Source organism: Typopeltis vanoorti, chromosome 1, assembly GCF_054136105.1.
Source record: "Typopeltis vanoorti isolate ZY-2024b chromosome 1, IOZ_Tvanoo_1.0, whole genome shotgun sequence".
Lineage (NCBI taxonomy): Eukaryota > Metazoa > Arthropoda > Arachnida > Uropygi > Thelyphonidae > Typopeltis > Typopeltis vanoorti.
Genome location: NC_143549.1, coordinates 150,260,947 through 150,282,512, shown reverse-complemented (window position 1 = coordinate 150,282,512; position 21,566 = coordinate 150,260,947). Strand labels below are relative to the sequence as shown.

At 35.6% G+C, this 21,566-nt stretch overlaps 1 protein-coding gene across 2 annotated transcripts in view; it reads left to right on the top strand.

The window, feature by feature from the left end:
* LOC150110536 (uncharacterized protein ZK1073.1-like) overlaps positions 1–21,566 on the top strand; it is a 300,171-nt gene that overhangs the window by 194,513 nt on the left and 84,092 nt on the right. For both annotated transcript variants that reach the window (XM_090399645.1, XM_090399653.1), the window contains 2 exons: positions 2,688–2,774; positions 6,731–6,808. In XM_090399645.1, coding sequence (XP_090255771.1) covers positions 2,688–2,774; positions 6,731–6,808 — 165 coding nt within the window. The remainder of the gene's footprint in view (positions 1–2,687; positions 2,775–6,730; positions 6,809–21,566) is intronic.

Here is a 21,566-nt window from a genome sequence, read left to right as displayed (position 1 = left end):
TTTTTCATCTAAGATGGACTGTCAGTTTTAGTCCAAATTATTTAATGATTTATAAGTATCGATAAAGTTTTCCACTTTCAATAGATGTTTTAACTTAATTGATGTCACAGGTTCCATTAAGTTTCACAGATGAGGCATATCACAGGTTTTTATTAGCATAATGGCATGTCAAAGGCAATATTGTATATCAGTGTGCTGTGTGCACCTGAGTGAGTAGTGTTTTTGTAATTTTGAAAAATAGAGCATTCACAAAATAAATTTAGCAATACAGCTTTAAAATTCTGTTGCTAATTTTAATTGTTTGAAAGAAAGAAAGTAACAATAATTGTCTAAGAATTATAAACAATACATTTTGAAAAAAAAACATACAATTCCTAAGATTCTGTTTCTGTTGCCATATAATAAATATAAAATATATGGGATTAGAGTCTTGGCTTTAACTTTTAATTTCAAAACTATTCACAATCATTAAAATTAACATTACTGGGGATCATATATATATATATATATATATATATATATATATATTTTTTTTTTTTTCCCCCCTCCCCTATTGCATTATAATGAGGAAAGTAAAATATATAGTCACAATTATTGAATTAAAAGAAGTACTTAAGATGATCACATTCATGAAAAAAAATTTCATTCATATAACTGTATACCAAATATAGATCTTCAAAAACATTAACTATGATCCCATTCAAAATTGTCATTCTAAGTACTGAAAAGTCTGGGCTTCAATACCAAGAAGTGCAAATCACAGTGAACTGCTGTTATGATAATGTTGTTGCACCACTGTACAAAGCCTTGATTAGACCCAACCAAATTTCCACAGTACTGGTGTCTAAATTTGGTTGTCTAGTTTGTACTGTGATGGGGAAAGTCTGAAAAGGATCCAGTAATCAGTACCTAAAGCAATAGTGAGACTCTGAAATGTTAGTTATGAGAAGTAATTGAGACAATGTAAATTGCACACGTTAATAAACAGAGTAGTAAAGAAGCAATATGGCTGATATGTTTATAGTGAGGATATTTTAAAAATAGATCTAATAGGGAGAGGGATTATACACAGAGTGAAAGAGAGAGAAGGACAAAAAGTTATTCCTGGAAGTTGTATTGTGTAGTGAACAATGGATTAAGGAGTAGAATTCTTATATTAGTTGTCAAATAGAATATATTGTTGGAATGTATATTGTTATGCTGCTGAATGCATTATACCTCCTGCAATATTATTATTATTGCATGGGCACTTCCATGGAGTCCTAAAACTCATCTTGAGAGACCAAAATTATCAACACAGTATCTATCATACCATTAACAGGCAATGCACTCATAACTGACTCAGGCAAACCCATTCCATTATTCACAACTCTCCAAGTGAAAAATCTAGTCCTCCTCATGCCCTTGCTAACAACATTACCCAACTTCCAGGGATGACTTCCCATTCTGATCCCTCTAGCCAAGTGCTAAATCATTTCTTCTGCATCAATCCCATAATTTTTTTTTTCGATATTGATCTCATACATGAGAGGTCAAGTGACCTGTAGGCACATCAGTGCCATGTGTGAGGTGCAGAAGTTTATTATCATGAATAAAAGTTTATTCATGTTTTTTTTTTTTTTTTTTTGAAGAGTTTGGTTGTGGTTGTTTTGGGAATACTTCTGGAGAAAGGCTGTTCCAGAGGACAGAATAAAAGATGAATAGAAGCAGGATCAGTGTGTTTGCAGTTACACAGTAAAGGGATGCTGGGCAGCAGCAGCTCTTATATTAACAGGTGCAACAGAAAGTGGAGGAATGATGGTTACCAATTCTCTGGGACAGCGGCCATGAAAGTACCTGTAGAATAGACACAGTGCTGAAACACTGCACTTGTGAGATAGAGGTTGAAATGAAGTCTGCAAAAGAGGGATCATGTATGAGCCTAATTGCATCTGAATGGCGTCACGGATTTTAAAGGAAGATTTAGGTGGCCACACCAAACATGTGACAATATTCTAAATATGAAGAGATTTGGGATTTGTATATAGGGAAGAGTTGGTTGGGTGTAAAATACTTTAAAAAAAAATTTAAGTAACTTAGATGTTTCTGTCATATCATTTCTTTTTTGCCTATCAACCAACTTTTGCAATCCACAAACCCTGAATCTATACTCATAGGGAGTCATTCATATTTCTACTTGCCACATAACAAAAAACTCTTTGGTATTTCTTTGAGCCTGCCTGGCTAATTTCTTCTCATAATCTGATTTAGCTGAATAAACCTGTTCACTTAATGAGCATTTGTTAATAATAATAACAATAAGTTATATTAATAAATACATACATCATATAAAATATACCAACCTTTATTTTATAAATTATGGATTTTACAACCGTGTTATAAATAACTTTATTGTCTCGACGTTTCGATCTTCATATCAAGATCGTCGGGAGCATACACAATTATACTATACAAGCTGCGTTACATTACAAACTGTAAGCTAGAGAAACAAAGATTTGATCACATGTTATTCTACTGGCATGACCTCTAGTGGGGAAAAAAAAATCTTGATATGAAGATCAAAACGTCGAGATAATAAAGTTATTTATAACACGGTTGTAAAATCCATAATTTATAAAATGAATGCTGATCACCGTGTAACAGTAAGAGAAAAGATAAATATACCAACATTTATTTGTACCATATAGCTGGCTCATCCTTCAAGAGTTCTTGGCCTTATTCTTATCCATTGTGTGTCAACAGGAGTAGGTGTTATGGAATATTTCAAAGACAAAGTAAGTTTATATTTTGCTTTATTTGTTTTAACATTATAGTAAAAAATAGTAGTATATTGTAGTTATGCTTGGGGGGGATGGGATACAGTCTAGAAAGAAGGTTATGGAAGGAGTATGAGGTGAGAGGCAGATCTGTTACCTGAGGAGTATAAGTAGCAAGTTCACAAAAGTGATAATTTCAGTAAAAAAAAAGAAAATACACTGTAAATAGCAAGTGACTGATCTGTCAAAAAATTCCAGTCGTGTTCTTTCAATATGTGGCCAGATATAGAAAAATGATTATGAATAATCATTTTTCTCATAATCATCTCTCAAATCCTGCATTTTGTATGGTGATTCAACAGCCATGAGCCCCTTTTATGGGGAGGTACAACACCACCTCAATTCCCCCCCCCCATTTTTATCTGGGCTCGGGATCAGCATAGCTGACAATTTAGACCTATGGCTGGAGGAATTGTCTTAAGTATTCCTGACTGTATCTGTCTTTACCCAGATGTTTTGCCTGCTTGCAGGATGAAAAATTCCAGATAAGCTGGGGAGGGGGGGGGACCCTGCTGTCCATGCCCAAGACCGGATAACTTGGCTATGGCTGAGGAAGATCCTTAAGCTCCTCACATCGTCGACAGGAATCGAACCTAGGGCACTCCTTCCCCAGGCATATGGTTGCAAAGAGCACAGCCACTAGGCTAACCGTGCAGACTATGAGTGGATGATACTGAGTTGATGTAAATGATAGCCAGTTAGCCACTAGAGAAAATATGGCTAAAGGATGAAATTCTTCTTCTTTCTCATTCATCATTCACAGTCCCCTGTGAACAAATCTTTGCCATTTGGCTCTATCTCTGGCCATTTCTGTCATTAATGTTTTAATTAATAATGTTAATGTTTTCAGTTGTTAAAGATGTTTTTTTATGTCACTCCAACCTACAAAACATATATAGTACATTAGTTATCTGAGTGGGCTATGGATTGCTTTTTTTATTATTTTTTTTATATATTTATTATATTATATTTATTTTTTTTTACAAAATCCACACACACCTTGCTCAAGAGACCAAACATGGAATTTTCAAGCCACTTTAAGTCTCCAATAAGCAGGATGTGGTCTTCACCGGACAATAAAATTCATCTCCCACCTGAAAACAATCACAGACATCTATGCTAGTAGCCTGTTGATTGAAGAGTGCTTATGCTAACTACTTAGATAATAAGGCTGGAAAATTGCTGACACATTAAACAGCTTGGTCAGAGGCACTATCAGTTCTTTTGTAATGCCTCTGACCAAGCTGAGGCTCATTTGGAGAGAAGACTGCTGTTCTCACTTTCTGAGAGAACAGCAGTCCTTCCAAATGACTGCATCCTTCCATGTTCAATTGCAACTCATCTCTTGCATACAGCTCTATTCTTTCATAAAATTCACTTCAAGAATCCATGTATTCTACAACTCTTTTTTGTAAACATCCTTGCTAGCATGCTATTTGTGACTGGCTCTTCTCCTCAAATCCTGCATTATCATATACCTAGGCAACATACTCTAGCATTCCTCTTACCTTTTCTTCCACACCATCTCTAACATCAAACACAAATCTTTAACTACCCGATTCACATTGCCTCGCAGATCATTTATACCACCCATCACCATCATCAAAACCACATTCTGAACTCCGTGTATTGCCATAGTTGTATTTTGCATCTCTCTAGGAAAGCACTCCTCTAACACTCTACTCTGCACACCCTGAATCATTGAATCTCCCACACATTAAACCCCCATCATAGCTCTATTCCTTCTTCTTTCATTGCATCCTTCATGCTCTTGCTCCCTCACTCCTCCCATACTCTTCCGCTTTCCTATCATAATTTCACTTTTGTTTTTCTTTGTACCTGCACTCATAACTTCTTTTTTATTTCCTTTCTCTCTCTCTCTCTCCTTCTCTTGACTTCTCACCTATGCTTGTTTTCATGCATCAGTTAACCACGTCTCAAGTCTCATAATTTCTACATTAAGTTTTCGTGCCTTCCATTTCCTATCTCAGCATCTCTGTTTTTCTCTCATCCTATCTTTACTCAACATTCATCCGTACATTCAAACCATCTGTCAGAACTGCTATATTTTCCTACACTAGCTAATGGTAATTCCCACTGACATCAGTGGAGATTACCATTCCTTCACATTTGTAATATGCTCAATATGCTACTTTTTTTTTTGTTGGTACTCGCATAATTTCCAATACACTATTTCTGCATCTGATAAGTTGAAATGCCCAACACATGCATTGCCTGCATTTAATGCACACATGTGCTCTTCGATTTTTCACCTGTCATATTTTTCATTGATAGGAAGCATACATGCCCCACATGTATTTAGTCGTCATTATTAAATGACGTAAATAAGTAGTCATTAGTAAAGTGACAGGCTGGACAACAGTGTACTAGACAAAAAAAAGTTAGGTGACCACCATAACAGATATGAGGAGTGGCATGATTAACAGGATACAACATACCAAAAACCCTACCAAAATAACTGCAGTTTTTATATAAACGTTCAACATGCAGTCACAACCATCCTAAAACTAAATATAAATTTACAAAAAATTTCTACTCATTAATACTTAAAGACTTTTTCCTTGCACCTTCCGATTAACAATCTACTTCTGAACATGCCCTATGAATATGGGAAGTTCTGTATTCATTTAATCAATATGAATCGTGAATATGGGCTGCGGGGAAAAGAGGTTAACAGAGCACAGAAAATAGGACATATCTGGCATTGGTATTGTATATTATTTATCTGCCTGACTATTTGTGACAAGAGTTAGAGTACTCCTTACATCAAGAGTAGGAGTGAAATGGATGAACAAGGAAATTAGGCAAGCAATGTGGAAAAATAAGTTGTAATAGAAAAGATATGATATAGTTTGCAGTGAGGAGATGTATGTAGAAAGATTTTTAACTTGGTTACAAATTAAATTACATTTGGATAAAGGATTAAACAAGAATATAATTTCTTGACAAGTTTAATATGATGATATGTATGACGAATACAAAATATAAACTAGAAAAGTGACAAGCAAAGTAAAGAAAATGCAATATGAGATTGGCCAATCAAGGCAAAGTCAAGGGAATTTTTTCATTATGTGGCAAACAAGAAGAACAATAATTAGCAAAGGGTGGATGTGGTGAATGGTTATGATAGTGAGATGATCATGGCAAAGGAAGTAGCAGATTTATTTAATGAGCACTTTGTGTGTATCACACTTGGTGAATGATGCATGTAACATAATAGAGGCAATTGCAAGAGGGACTAATAGTCCCCATTGTTGCTGTTGCACTTTGAAGTGCAAAAAGTAGGAATGTGTGCTGTATTGCTGGAACTATGCTTCAGGAGATAGATGAGATTCAGAATCAGCAGTGATAGTTGACAAGAGACTCAAAGTTCAGAGAGCATGTTGCAAGTGTTGTGCATAGTAGCATAGCACAATGCTACTATGATAAAAAGCACACCAACTAGGAGGAGAGTGTGCCACTGAATAGTGACTTTGGTCAGTCCTCATATAGATTTAGTCTACCTAGTTTCCACTGTAATATGTAAACTCTGGAGAGGGTCTAAAGCAATATCAGAACTCTGGAATGTTGGTTATGGGAAAAGGGAAATGTAAGTTACCGGTTTAGTTGATAAAGATGTGATGTGACAGAGAGACTTAAGTCATGAGAATGATTTTGCCGAATTAATACAAAAGTGATAATACACAGAATGAAAGGAAGAGAATGAGATGTGTGTAAAAGCATGGTAAAGAGGGAAGTGAGAGTAGATTTTTTTACCTGAAGAGTTACAGGTGAGTGGAATACATTATCAGATGTGTTGTTGCTCAACTGATTAAGACCTTCAACGATGAGTCTATTCAGTGCATGGAGGTTTTTAATAAGAATAAGTTTTTTTTTTTTTTTTACTATTGCAGATCATGAACTGGAAATTAACTAATGTTGGCATGAACCCTTCTGCAGAACAGTATCTTGTGCTACACAAGTTTGGAGCGGTATGTATATAAATATAGAGAACTACATATAGAGATAGAATTATAATTGTTACACACACAAACTCATGATTTATATAAATATTGCATCAAATCAGTATAAAAGTTATCAGATTCTTATTATTTTGGACACACTTTCTTATACTGTAATTTATATAATATCTGGAACAAATTCCCTTTGAGCTGTGTAAGATGGTAACTTAGAATAACTGTATGCTAGAATAGAATTAGAATTAAATGGAATTACAATGGAAGGTAAAAAAAAAAAAAACCCACAAAACATTGAAATTAGAAGCCTAGCTCAAAGTCAAAAGCACATTTGTATTCACAGAAAGTAGTAGTCACAGTGTACAAATGTTGTAAATCTGCTAATTTCACATTATTGCTAATAAAATGTAATCACAAATATTTTCAGTTATGCTTATTTTAAAGAAAACCAATTTTTAGATGATGATATTTACTCTATACTAAAATGAAATTTTACACTTTTAAAGTGACAGTCAAATAAATAGTTTCATTTGAGCTTATTTTTTGTTATTTTATTTTCATGACAAAAGCAGAATATGTTCCTACTGAAATGCAAAAGTTAATGCATATTTTCAGTAGGTAATGGAAAATTTCTGTATGCAAACCAAACTGATAAAATTTGAATAAGCAAATAAGTATTGTAATTTAAATATATTTTATGTGAGTTCGAGTTTCTTATCTATATACCACTCTGTAAATACTATAGCAACTTTTTCATGTCCCTCTTATAGAAATAAATTACTTATCAGATTATACTGAGATTTCATTATTATTATAATATTAATTAAATATTGGCTGAGAAGTTGATTTACATTGCACTTAGCAATACAATTAATAAACTTTATCAGTATACTATTTAAGTGAAACTTCTGAACTCATTGTAATTCCCATCATTTCTGTTGCTTGAAAAGTAACGTATGATGCTTTTCTAATTTATGTATTAATGGAAGCTAAATTTAATAATTATAGGAATGATAAGTAAATAGCCTTTAAACAAAGTTATTCTTAAAGTTTGTCATTATTATTATCATGATTTACAAATCTCTGGAGAGTCAACAGACTCACTGCAATAGGTTCTGCTCAACCATTAACATATCTGCATTATTGTATATTATTGTATCTTAAACTCATTCACACTTTTACACATTCACAGTATCCTCTTGCAACGCAGTTCCTTCATCTGCTAATTGCTAATAAAAATCTCTTCCTTAATTACTCTATTGCCCTCTGTACTTCTATATAACTTTCAGGAATAATCCTACTCTTTCATTGTCTGCCTCTTCAATCCAAGAATCACCCTTCTTTATTAATCTGGTAAAATACCATTGCCAAGTTAAACGTCGTTATCAAATCACCTCTCCTCTGCCCAGCAAGCTTTGCATTTAAACACTTTGAACATCTCATTACAAACACTCCTGTCTTAATAGTATCATAGTCTGAGGATCCCCAGATTTCCACTGTAGAAATCAGTTAACCAAATTTCTGTATTGTAGTTCAGTCCATGATTTGATCAAAGCTTTCTCCTCCTTCTTCTTCTTTAGCCACTTTCCATCCACTGCTGGATATAGGCCTCCTCCTTAACATTCCAGTTCAGTCTGTCTTTAGCTAATGTTCACCATCTCATTTAAAACCTTTGTAGATCCCTCCATCTTGATTTGATTTCAGTGTCCTTTCCTTCTCTTGGTATCCACTCAAAGCTTAATTTTGTGAACCTTTCGTCTAACAGTCTACTAATATGACCAGCCCATTTCCATTTACATGCTTTAAAACACTTCACAATATCTTCTACTCCAGTCATCTCTCCAATTCTAGAAAGATGACTGGAGGTAAACACTGGAATAATGCATATATTAATGACCTTTCTTTTTAGGCATATAGGTAAATCTCCTAACAGATAATCTTTATACAGCTCAAACGTATTCTTTCCTTGTGTGATTCTTCTACTTATTTTTTTTGTCTTGTTTTTTCCTTAAAACTAACTAACTGACCAAGGTAAATCTAGTCCTCCACGATTTCAATATGATTATCTGTGAATTTTAGTTTGATTTGAACTGAATTTGTCATCAGTTTGGTTTCAGTTAGATTAAGCTTTAAAGCTTTTTTTTTTCTGCTTTCTCTGTCAAGATCGTTTAGCATTTCCTGAACTTCTTTATTTTTTTGCTAAAAGAATAATGTCATCTGAAAAACATAGGTGATTGAGATTTTTTCCATTGCTACTAATTCCATAGTTTTCCCATAAGATGTTCTTAAAGATTTCTAATGTAGCAGAAAACAATTTGGATGATATAAGATATTGCCTTACTTCTCTCCCAATACCAAATTCCTTTCCCTGGCATTCTAGCTTTATATTGGCTGTTGAGTTTTGATATACAGTTTTTAATGATCTCATATGCTTTGTTGGGATAACTTGTGCTATTTTTCTGACTAATTTAGAGAATCAAAGGCTTTTTCAAACTCTGCAAACACTAAATATGCACTAAATTAAAGATTATATTCATTTACTTTTCTATTACTTGGTTAATAGTAGGGTCGCTAGCATCGCCATAGCACGTGGCGGTGAATTTGAGCTGTGCAGAAGAAAGTGATTTTTAATCGGTGAATAGTCAGTTTTTTTTCCCCGTTTGTCTAGGTTTTTTAGTGCTAAATTGTTTCTGAATACGAGTGTACTTCAGTGGTTGTTTTTTGGAAGTTAGTTGCTGTCGCGATATAATATATTTTGGTTACTGTCGGAATCGAATGCATAACGGTGGAAGACAAAACGAAGCTAAGTTTTCATTCATTACTGTATTTAGTTATATTTCATTTTATTTAGTGTACTTAAAGGTTTTGTTTTGCTTGTAATTGTTTGAACTTTTTCTTATTTATTTAACGTAATTTATTAATTGAATAATTAACGATTACGCTACTAGGCAGTAAGGAATGATGGCGGATTCAGCTGCAGTCGCAAGTGACATATCGCCAAGTCCTCCGCCATTTAAGAACTCTATTATAAGCAATATCATAAGGGACTTTGTGGCATGTATGCATCTCGGGAATTGGATATGTGGCTTGTGAAAGAGAGCAGAGAGCGTATGTGCGCAAAATGCAGGCAGTAGGAGGGAATAAGTGCATTCGAAATATCAGTATCCGACCTTGTTGCTCCAGGAATGGGGAATGAATGTAGGAAGACAAGTAGTGTGATAGGAAAGAATGAAAAAAATATACATATGAATGAGAAAATAACAGTTGATAGTGTGGACGGTATGAGTGACTGTGAAAGTTTAGGAGATGGTTTTTGTTTGGAAGAGTGAATTTAGATTAAGAGTAACTGACCTGCAGAGGGAGATAGATGAGTTGAAAGAGGAGGTGGAATGTCTTGTGAATGAGAGCGGAAGTATGAAAGATAAGAGGAGAATGGAAGAGATAAATGCAAGCCGAATCAGAGAAGGGGGGAGAGAGAATTTTGGGAGCGTTAGAAGAGGAGAGAAAGGAAACAGTAGAAGAGAGGGAATGAGTGAGAGGTATGGGGTGCTAGAAGAGGAGAGAATGGAAACGGTAGAAGAGAGGGAATGAGAGAGAGGTATGGGAATGCTAGCAGACGAGAGGATGGAAACAGTGGAATGAGAGAGGGATATGGAAGTGCTAGAAGTGGAGAAAATGGAAACAGTTGGAGAGAGGGAATGAGAGAGATGTATGTTTCTTTTCTAAATCACTTAGGGAATTAAACAACGTAGATTCGAATATAAATTAAATTATACTTTAATAAATATTTTCGATATTTCGGCAACGTCACGTTGCCATTTTCAAAAGGAACTTACAAAAAGGCACGTGCACACAGGCACTACAACACAGTAACTGAGAATGAAGCTATCGTTCTCCTAGAAGTCCTGATGGTGTCCTCTAGCAGGCTAAGTAGGTGTTCTTGGCCGTTGGGCTGAAGGTCTGCTGATATATGCTTCCCAAATTTAGGGCAGTTGCATACAACCAAATTTGTTGAGGTTTGGAGAGTTTCTTAGGGCTGAGGCTGATTCCATAAATAGTCTTTCGAATTTGTATTTGCTACGGTGTATTACTGTAGCTTTCTTCCACCGTATTCTGTGGCGTGTATCCAGAGCATGGTCTGCAAGACCAGAATGGCTGTACTTGTGAAACCGGATGTAGTCCTTGTGTTCAGAAATTCTGATATTTGCTGTCCTGCCTGTTTGGCCAAAGTATGACAGTTTACAACTGCAAAGGACCTGGTATACACCAGGTAGGTCTAGGGGAAGTGGTTGGTCTTTGGTGGAGCAGATAAGGGATGCATCCGGTTTCACAAGTGCAGCCATTCTGGTCTTGCAGACCATGCTCTGGATACACGCCACAGAATACAGTGGAAGAAAGCTACAGTAATACACCGTAGCAAATACAAATTCGAAAGACTATTTATGGAATCAGCCTCAGCCCTAAGAAACTCTCCAAACCTCAACAAATTTGGTTGTATGCGACTGCCCCAAATTTGGGAAGCATACATCAGCACACCTTCAGCCCAACGGCCAAGAACACCTACTTATCCCGCTAGAGGGCACCATCAGGACTTCTAGGAGAATGATAGCTTCATATCTTCTTTCTCAGTTACTGTGTTGTAGTGCCTGTGTGCACGTGCCTTTTTGTAAGTTCCTTTTGAAAATGGCAACGTGACGTTGCCGAAATATCGGAAATATTTATTAAAGTATAATTTAATTTATATTTGAATCTACGTTGTTTAATTCCCTAAGTGATTTAGAAATGCATAACCAACGTATAAGCCTGTCTACGAGAAAGAGAGATGTATAGGAGTGCTAGAAGAGGAGAGAATGGAAACAGTAGGAAAGAGAGGTATGGGATTGCTAGAAGAGAGAATAGCAGTAGAGGAGAGGGAATGAGAGAGACCTATGGGAATGAAAGAAGAGGAGAGAATGGAAACAATAGGAGAGAGGGAATGGTAAGAGTTATAATGATGGCGACTCAATGATTCGTGGTGTTCAAAATAGGATGCATGAGGAGTGTTTGCCAGGAGGAACAATAGAAAGGGTGGCTATGGCAATTAAGAGGTGAAATGGTGGATGAGATGATTGTGATGGTAGGAACAAATGACTTGAGTGGTAATGTAAGTCGGGCAGCGAGAGATATGATATTTTTGCTTGAGGCTGTACGGAAGAAGACAGAAAAAGGAAAAATAGTGTGCGTGTTGCCTAAGTACGATAATGATGAGCAGAAGAGCAGTGATATTGAATGGCATAATAGCGAGAATGTGTGACAAGAGAGGACTGGTATATGTGGATGCTTGGAGTGCGTTTGAGGAAAGAGAAGAATTGTATGCGAGAGACCACTTACATTTGAATGAGGAAGGATATAGGCATCTGGAGCGATTGCTGTTCTGAACGAGTCAGTGTGTCCCAGGGAGGATGATAGCAGGGGTGGCCTCTTGTGGGAATGGATACTTGGGAGAAGGGAAATGACATCAGGTAACACTGAGCTCAGTGGAGTCTAGAGGGGGATAATGCTGGGTATAGAAACAATGCCATTTATATGCTTTATACTAATGCCAGGGGTATCTGGAATAAGGGAGAGGAATTGGTGGCGCAGATAGCATCAGCCTGGCCAAAAGTTATTGGAATCACTGAGACGTGGTTGACAGAAGAGGTTATAATAACAGGAATAGAAGTTGCTGGGTACAGCATTTTTCGTCAGGATAGGAGGGGAAAGCGTGGTGGTGGGGTACTACTTATGATAAGTGATGACCTATGTCCTCTAAGAGTGGAGGCTTTGGAAGGAAGTGAGACAAATGATTTTGAGAGCATATGGTGTGAGGTAGAGGTAGGCAAGACAGAATATTTAGTGGGGGTGTTGCTACAGACCCAGGAGCACAGAGGATGGGGACCAGGAGATGTTTAGACAGTTAAGCTTGGAAAGTGCAAGAAGAATGATTGTTATGGGAGATTTTAACTACAGTAGTATAAATTGGAGAGAGGAAGATGCATGTAGCAATAGGGGAATGGAATTTCTAGAATTCTTGAGGGACAAATGTCTTAGGCAACATGTAACAGAGGGAACAAGAGGTTCAAGAGTTTTGGATTTGGATATAGCATCAGAAGAGTTGATAATAACTGAGATGACATCTCTCCCGCCAGTTGGAGAGAGTGACCATATGGTTTTGACTTGCAAAATGAATAGACATGCAGGAGTATCAAAGAGATGGGAACTTATGTGGAATTATAAAGCAGGTGATTATAATAGTCTTAGACGCCAACTTCGGGAAGTTTCATGGAGGGAGGAATTGGATATCATTAGTGTGTGGGAAATCATTAGTGTGTGGGAAATTGTGAAAGAATATTTGTTAGCAGCAATGGTAAGTTGTATACCACGAGTCAAGAAGAGAACACAATTTGGAGTAAAGTGGATGACAAACAATATTAAACAGGAATTGCATGCGAAAAAGAAGCTATGAAAGAGATATAAGGAGACGGGTGAAGAGAAGATGCATGAAGAATATAAGACACAGGCCAGAAGAGTGACTAGTGTGGTAAGGAAAGCGAAACTGGAATATGAGAAAAGATTGGCCCTTAGATCCAAGGAAAATCCTAGGGAATTTTTAGCTATGTGGCCAGTAGGAGGAGAAATGACTGTGGAAGAATGACATTGTGGAATAAAAATGGGAATAGAGTAACTGATGCAGAGGACATAGTGGAATTGTTCAATGAACACTTTATTGGAGTATTTCATCCTGGAGGAGTCAATTTGAATACTAGAGGGATAGGACAGGTTCAAGGTTTAGAGGTGCAGGAGGAGAGTGTGTTTCAGATACTGAGTACTCTGGATGTCAGTAAAGCTTTGGGACTGGATGGTATTTCACCACGAGTTTAGAGAGAATGTACTAGGGAACTGACAGCGCCTTTAACCTGGCTTTTCAATGAAAGTCTGGCTACGGCAAAGGTGCCCAGGGAATGGAAGGAAGGTAAGATAGTGCCATTGCATAAGGGTGGTAGTAGACTGGAAGTGTATAATTATAGGGCAGTTTGTGTGTCATCAGTAGTTGTTAAGATCTTGGAGAAAGTAGTGAGGGACCGTATACAGCACTGGGCAGATGAGGGTAATGTTATCTGTGAGAGTCCACATGGATTTGTGAAAGGGCACTCTTGTTTTAGCAATATGCTAGCCTTTTATAATAAAGTTACAAGAACATTAGATGAGGGAAACGCATATACTGCAATTTTCTTAGACTTAGCGAAAGCATTTGACAGGGTGCCACATGATAAGCTGATATTTAAGTTGCATCACATGGGTCTGGATGTCAGATTGGTCAACTGGATTCAGGATTGCTGTCTGATAGGTATCAGAGTTGTGTATGGTGGAGCAGTTTCAAGGAGGCAGAGATTTACAAGTGGGGTCCCACAGGGCTCAGTACTAGGACCTATATTGTTTAACCTTTATATCAATGACATTGCCAGTGGACTGCAAGAGGATATTCAGTTGTTTGCGGATGATGTGAAGCTGGGAAGGATTATTAGTAATAGTGCAGATGTGGTCGCCCTGCAAGAGGATTTGAATAAGCTAGATAGATGGGAAAATGAATGGGGGGTGTCAGTTTAATGCAGCAAAATGTAAGGTTTTGAGGTTTGGGAAACATCAATGGGATGCTGCATTCTCTATGGGTGGAGTTATACTGGAGGAAGTAGGGGAGACAAGAGATCTGGGGTTGATGATTGATAGAAACCTGAAATTTAGGGGCCATATTGCAAAGGTGGTGAAGGTAACACAGAGGATTGCTGCAATTATGAGAAGGACACTGACCTGCAGAGATAAAATGGTTATCATTCCGTTATATAAGTCTGATCGGACCACACTTAGACTATTGTTCTCATATTTGGTCAACAGGATTTGAAGGGGATAAATTAACTGTGGAAAGGATACAAAGACGGATGACAAAGATGGTTTCAGGACTGTATAAGCATAGTTATGATGATCAGCTGAGGGAATGTGGACTGCAGAGTTTGGTGGATAGAAGGAGAGGTGATATGATTGAGACTTTTAAACTGTTGAGAGGTGGTTACAGGGTTGACACTGGGGAGTTCTTTCGCTTGGTTGAACAGTGAGAAGGAGTGATTACAAGAGGCCATCCCTGGAAGTTACGAAAGGAAACTGTGAGCAAGAGGGTGAGGAGTGGTTTCTTTGTGTGGAGGGTGGTTGAACCGTGGAATGCATTGCCTGATGGAGTGGTGAGAGCAAGAACAGTTAATGAGTTTAAGGAGTGGTATGAGAGACTTTGTGTTTCTTAAGGGGGACCTCCCCTCGATGAATCTTGACAGACTTTATGTTCTTAGGAAGGACCTCTCACGACGAGCCTTTTGATTCCATGGAGGCCTGAATAATAATAATGATATATTGTAGAGAATCTTGCCCTGAATCCTGCTTGTTCATATGGCTGTAAATCATCCAAAAACTTTATGATCCTACTTGGTATAATGGATATAAACATTTTCTACAATTATGATGGCAAACTGATTGGGTTATAGTTATTGATATCATCTCTGCTGCCCTTTTTATGTAATAAGATAATCAAGAATTTATGCCACTGCACCAGTTAAAATTTGCAGTTATTTGTAGTTAAAATATCATTGAACATATCCAATATGACCTTGAACCTTCTGATTTTGTGTTTTACTAATATGCCATCTTCTCCAGGACTTGTATTCTTTGTTGACCTGAGTACCATAATTCTTCTATCATGATAGGTTCTGAATCAGCCTCATCTAAATACAGTACAGCATTTGTATCTGTTTCCATGACTGTATATAAGTCCCTATAAAATTCAAAAATATTTTCATTATTTCTTCTCTACTGTACTTATTTTTCAATTTCGGTATTCATTTTTTTCTTCCATGTAACCCTTGTTAGATCATTTTCAGAGATCTTTTGTTTTCTAGTATGTTCTGAATTGTTCTTAAATTATATATTTACTGATGTCAGTTTTGATTTCTAAGTATTGCATGTCCACAAACTCTATGTTGTCTTTGCTACTACTACTGTGTCTCCTTTTTCTTAATTCTTCCTTTTTTATTGTTTATTTTTATTTATTTGTATACTTATTATTTTTTTTTAAATTTGCAAGTGTTTGTAAAGTAAGTTCATTACCAGCTTTGTTTGCTTGTAATGATTTTCTTAAACATTTAGAAACTTTTATTATTGTTGAAGCTAGTTCCTCCATTCTATCAGATTATATCATGAACAATTTCAATTCCTTCCTCTTAATCAAAGCCTTATATAGTAACAAATCTTGCTGTCTCTAATTGTCAGGATCCTCCTGATTATAGCTGTAATGTGATTCATAACTCTTGCAATGTTCCCCTAAATTTCAGATATTTGTTGACTATCATCCTCAGTTCCCACATTCTATCCATCTCCTGAAGTACACCCATATTATCATCATCATGGCTCCCCCAGCATGTCAAAGGATTCATCAAGAGACGGTTAGTCAACTCATACCAAAATACCTATCATCTCTCTCTCTCTCTCTCTCTCTCTTCCTCTGAATACATTAACTGATGATTCCTCCTTAACTCGCTACTCTCGTACTTCAGTGACATCTTCTAGCCATCTTCTCAACCACGGTGATATTCTTTACTTACCACAACAAGTTCTTCAGAAATCTTTCAACGTTCTCTTTTTCTCTTACATCTTAAATTCATAATTATGATCACTGCCAATTCTGATGTCCTTCAGTGACTGTCACTAAAACTTTCAGTTGATCTTCTCATTGTACTGCCTTTAAAAGTTTATTCATCTTTTCACTTGCCACATCTCTGATAATTGAATCCCTGTACAATACTACATTCTTTGACATCTTTACCATACTTTTGTCCTACCACTTTCATCTGCCAAATGCTTCTCCCACTACCCAAATTCATACTCCATATGCTTCTTTTGTCTTCATTTTGTATTAACTCTTGTTCAGTTCTCTCCAAACTATTTCATCATTGCCATTCTTATCTTCTCTTTATTCATGATACTCTCTTTATTCACGACATTGATGAAACCTTAATATGCATTAAAATTGATCTATTAACATGCTATTCACATGATCTAGAAAAATATATCCTTCCTAGGCTCTGCATTATGGAATATTTCGAGTAACTTGTAGAAAAAGTGAAATGCCCTCATTATTGTGAAGATACTTCATATAGAGACTTTAACGTTTACTATACCAGCATAAAACATGGATGAAGACAAGGATAAAATTTCATGTCAAATATAATGTGTATTTTATTATTGTGCTTCTAGACCAGTCCATCAGTGAGAAAAATAACTGAAATAGTGATTAATTCATTTGTTGGACATGTGTCTGGATAACTGAGAGATTAGTATATTTATAATTATCATTAAGTAAACATAAAATTAACTAATTAAAATGTTTTAATGTGTCCTATTAAAGTGTCCTTGTTACGTCTTTCATGTGTTTAAACACATTATGAAAATGAGAAGTTGTGTGCAGTTATTTTGCTAATTATCCTACAGATATAAAAAAGTTAAATACTAGTCATAATACAATAGTTTGCCACTTACATTATCTTATAGAACAAAATTTACAGTGATTTTTAAAATGCAATAAATAACTAAAAATGGACTAATTATTATAGTGCTTTCCAAATGCAGAGAAAGGTGTTTGGAATGTTAATAAAATAAGGCATGTATATTCACATATCCATTCACCCACCTATATACACATAAACACACACATACAAAGACAGGGTTACTGGTTAATAAAATTATCATTTAAATAAATGAATAATCTGAGTTATATGCAAATTAATTTACTACTGTTTAATGCTTGGAGATAATCATGGCTCTTGCTTTCTTATCTCTACTTTTTCTATGTCTTCTGGCCCTCTTCAACATCTCTCTCTCTCCCTCTGTGTGTGGTACTACCAACTGAACTCAGGAGGTAAACCCTATTTGCATGCCTGCTAGCTAGCCACTTTTGCCAGTAATATGCAGTAATAATAGCTTGCCATGAATATTATCAAGCTTGAATTGCTACCACCTGCTTTTTTTATGTATACATTGCCACAGTTTTATGCACATAAATTTATAATATATTTGTTGATTCTTCAGTAATAGAAGTTATTTCTTCAGTAATAATTATAACGGACTTACTTGCATGCAGACAACATTATGCTGTAGAAAGATTAGTCTTTATTATGAAATATGTATTACAAATTATATCTATGAATAATTTTTAAAATGTATTCATCTTCATTATATTCAAATTTTAGTCTGTATCAATTTGTACAGTTTTTTTTTTTTTTTTTTTTTTTTTTTAAAGTGCTTTTGCAAATGAAACTGCACACTTCCTGCCATTTGACAGTATATTCACATTGAATTGAGAGTACATCAGCTGAGCTGATTCTTCTTGTAGTCAAGTATTAAATCTTTACAAAGAATGCTAGCAGCCATACTTTAATGTAAATATAATGCTTATGCAATAATAACTTTTATTAGTTTTTGAGGACATAACTAGAGGTGATATGTACTTATGTTGTGAATGTGTTATCCCCATCTCAAGATAGCATATTTAGAGTGAAAAAATAGTCTATATGAATGATTAAGCTGCCAAAGGAAATTATTCTTAATGCATTCTTCATTATAAAAGATTTGAAACTATGACTGGAATCAACAAAATAGAAAAAGGAAGTACAAGCTTCTAATTTAAACCATGGATTATATTGAGATGAGCATGTTTTTCTACTCACTATTTTAAGTAAAAAATGTGCTTTTGAATTTCAATTCCTGTCTGTCCCATCCAGTTAAATCCAACAGCCAAGTAACTTAGCTTCCTGTAATTCAATTTATACTGATACTAAGCAGTTAATGCTTAGTATTAGTATTTCCATACTCTTGTTATGTCTATCAATACGTGTGTTCTCTGAAAGACTATTAGTTTAGCAACAGGAAAATTCTACTCAATCGCCTATTCAATCGCAAAGCTCTTATAAATGCTACTTGAGCATCATGGCTACAGAAGTACTGTTTTTTTGTGTGTATATATGGTCTAATTATATGATGTATTTGAAAAAAAAAATTAATAAAAGTGTTGGATTTTTACTTTTCCTACATGCCTTAGACTGAATGGGTTGTCATCGTGGATAAATAACTTCACTTTTCCCAAAGCCTAATTTTACTATGAACTTCTCTTACTAGGGTAGAGAAGTTCATACTCTTGTCAGCAGTATGTCTGCTGTATCTGACATTTGCAGATATTTTTAGGCATTTGTCTATATTGAAAGAACTTGAGTTTTCAATAAGAAATTGCCTTCTATGTGAAACTGGCTCACTCATCCTCAGTTGAAAAGATCTTATAAACGTTCTTTACAACCTAGGAGGGATTCAAAGCCAACATTTCCAACATAAGTTATTTTGTCCTCATGCCTGTGTTAAACAGCCACATTGAATTTCTTTCCTACATTAATTTCAAAAGTTTATACCATGGTTCCCAAGCATTTTTATGCATCTCATTTGTCTCATTTGGTGATACATTTGTCATACTTAGGTGAAAAATTCAGATTGATTCCTATCAAGAATGCAAAGAAACTTTTAGCCACTTCGAATTCACCAATCAGATCAACCAGTTTGAAAATACATGTAGTCAGTGGAAATAAAATACCTGTACTTCATTGGACAGATATCAGAGAATAGCATAATGGGGGGAAATGTGAATCCAAGAGAAGGGTGGATGACTAATGGTGTACCACAGGACTTAGCACTTGAGTTGTTGCTGTTCAATTTGTACACTAATGATATATAGGAATGATTAAACTCAAAAATATTCAGTTGTTTTCTGATGATGCAAAGTTTGGAAGAGCGTAGTCATTGAAGATGACATAGAGATCTTGCAAGATGACTTAAAAAAGACTGGCAGTAAGGACAAAGGATAATAGTTACCAGTTTAATATGGACAAGTGTAAGGTCATGCACTCTGGGATGAAGAGATCACAAGTTGCATATTGCATTCATGGAAATGAACTGGAGTAAAGTGATACAACCAGGGATTTGAGGGTGATTGTGGATAGGGAGTCAAAGTTTAGAGGGCATGTTGTGAAGATTATTAAAGGCATTTTATTGGATTGACAGAGAAGACTTTTTTTTGTTTCAATACATAGCAGGAAGAGAGAGAGAGAAAGAAAAAAAAAGAGATTATTCTTGTTCTCTCCCTTCCCACCATGCATTCAAGATAAATGGTAACTGATATTATTTTATTTCTCATTAAATGTTTGATCTCAAAATTATCTCTGTTCCAGGTAGAGATTGAATTGGCTGATCCATTCAATGTTGATGGTCATAAAATGGCTGTCTCTTTAATTAGAATACCAAATCCTATATTAAGATACAAGATTCTAATTTTTATATTATGTTTTATATTTTATAAAATCTTATAAATCTTTTTAATTTATAATTATTTATAATTCTTATATTGCAATAATCGTAATTTTCCATTCCAGTCATATCCTCCACTGTCTTTTAAATTTATAATTACTGATATTATTGTTATTAATTAATTAATATATTAATTAATTTCTCTCTAAAGCCAATGATCTGTAAATATCTGACTGAATATTATAGAAAGAGGTTGTGATTTTACTCATTGTGAGATAATTACTCATTTAATTATCTTAAAACAGTGTATGGGAATGACTGCCTATCACATGCACAAGTTTTTGAGTGGTTTGTGTGATATTGAATTCATATCAAGATGATAGGGATTCAATGGAAAGCCTGTCCCATTTAAGACCAATGAAAATGTGGAAAAACTTCATGAGCTCATCAACATCAATCATTGAATCACCACTCGAATAATTGCACAGAAATGAAATATCAAAAGGGAAGCAGCCTGCAAAATTTTGCTGGAAAATTTAGGGAAAAAAAAGATTTGGTTGTTATTCTTATCATGTTCTTTGATTCCTGAGCAGAGAGAGCATCATGTTGACTGCTGTGAAAATTTCAATGAAATAGTTGGTCAAGATCATACCATTTTAAAGAGAATTGTGACTTGTATTGTTTCCAGTACAACCCTGAAACAAAATGACATCATGAAATGGTGATTGCCAACATCTCCAAGACAGCAAAAGGTTTAACTACAGAACTCTTTAATCAAAACAATGCTGATTGTTTACTTTAACATTCATGGAACTGTTCATAAAAAATTTGTTCCAGCCAAATAGTTAATAGTCATGCATGTCTCAATCAATGCATAAGACAAGTTACAAAGAACAGTACTGAACAAATAGCTGGTTATTGCTGCACACCAATGCACACGTACATTGTGTGTTAAATGTGAAACAGTTTTGGGCTTCCGAATCCATTAGAGGGTCAAACGTGCTGTATTTGCTAGCTTTGGCATGGTGAGGCTTTTTGTTTCTGAAACAGAAAACAAATTCATGATGCTTTCATAATAAATTTAATTTACCAGTAATCCTTTATCCAGTATCCTCAGTCCTGAAGATACCTCAGGCCTGAAGTATCTTCAGGACGGAGGCAACTCGTGCTAAAGGTGGACCAAGCTCTCATCACTCCTTGTCTTAGTATCTCCCATAATGCAAAGCACATCTCCCTGCGGCATGTATAATGCTATGCATCAAGGAAAGGGCCACTACCCAGACTACCCAGACCGGTTTCGACCTTTGAGGTCTCAGTAGGAGCCAGACCCAGAGGTGGTAATACCAAGTTACAGGCAATGGAGAAGTCA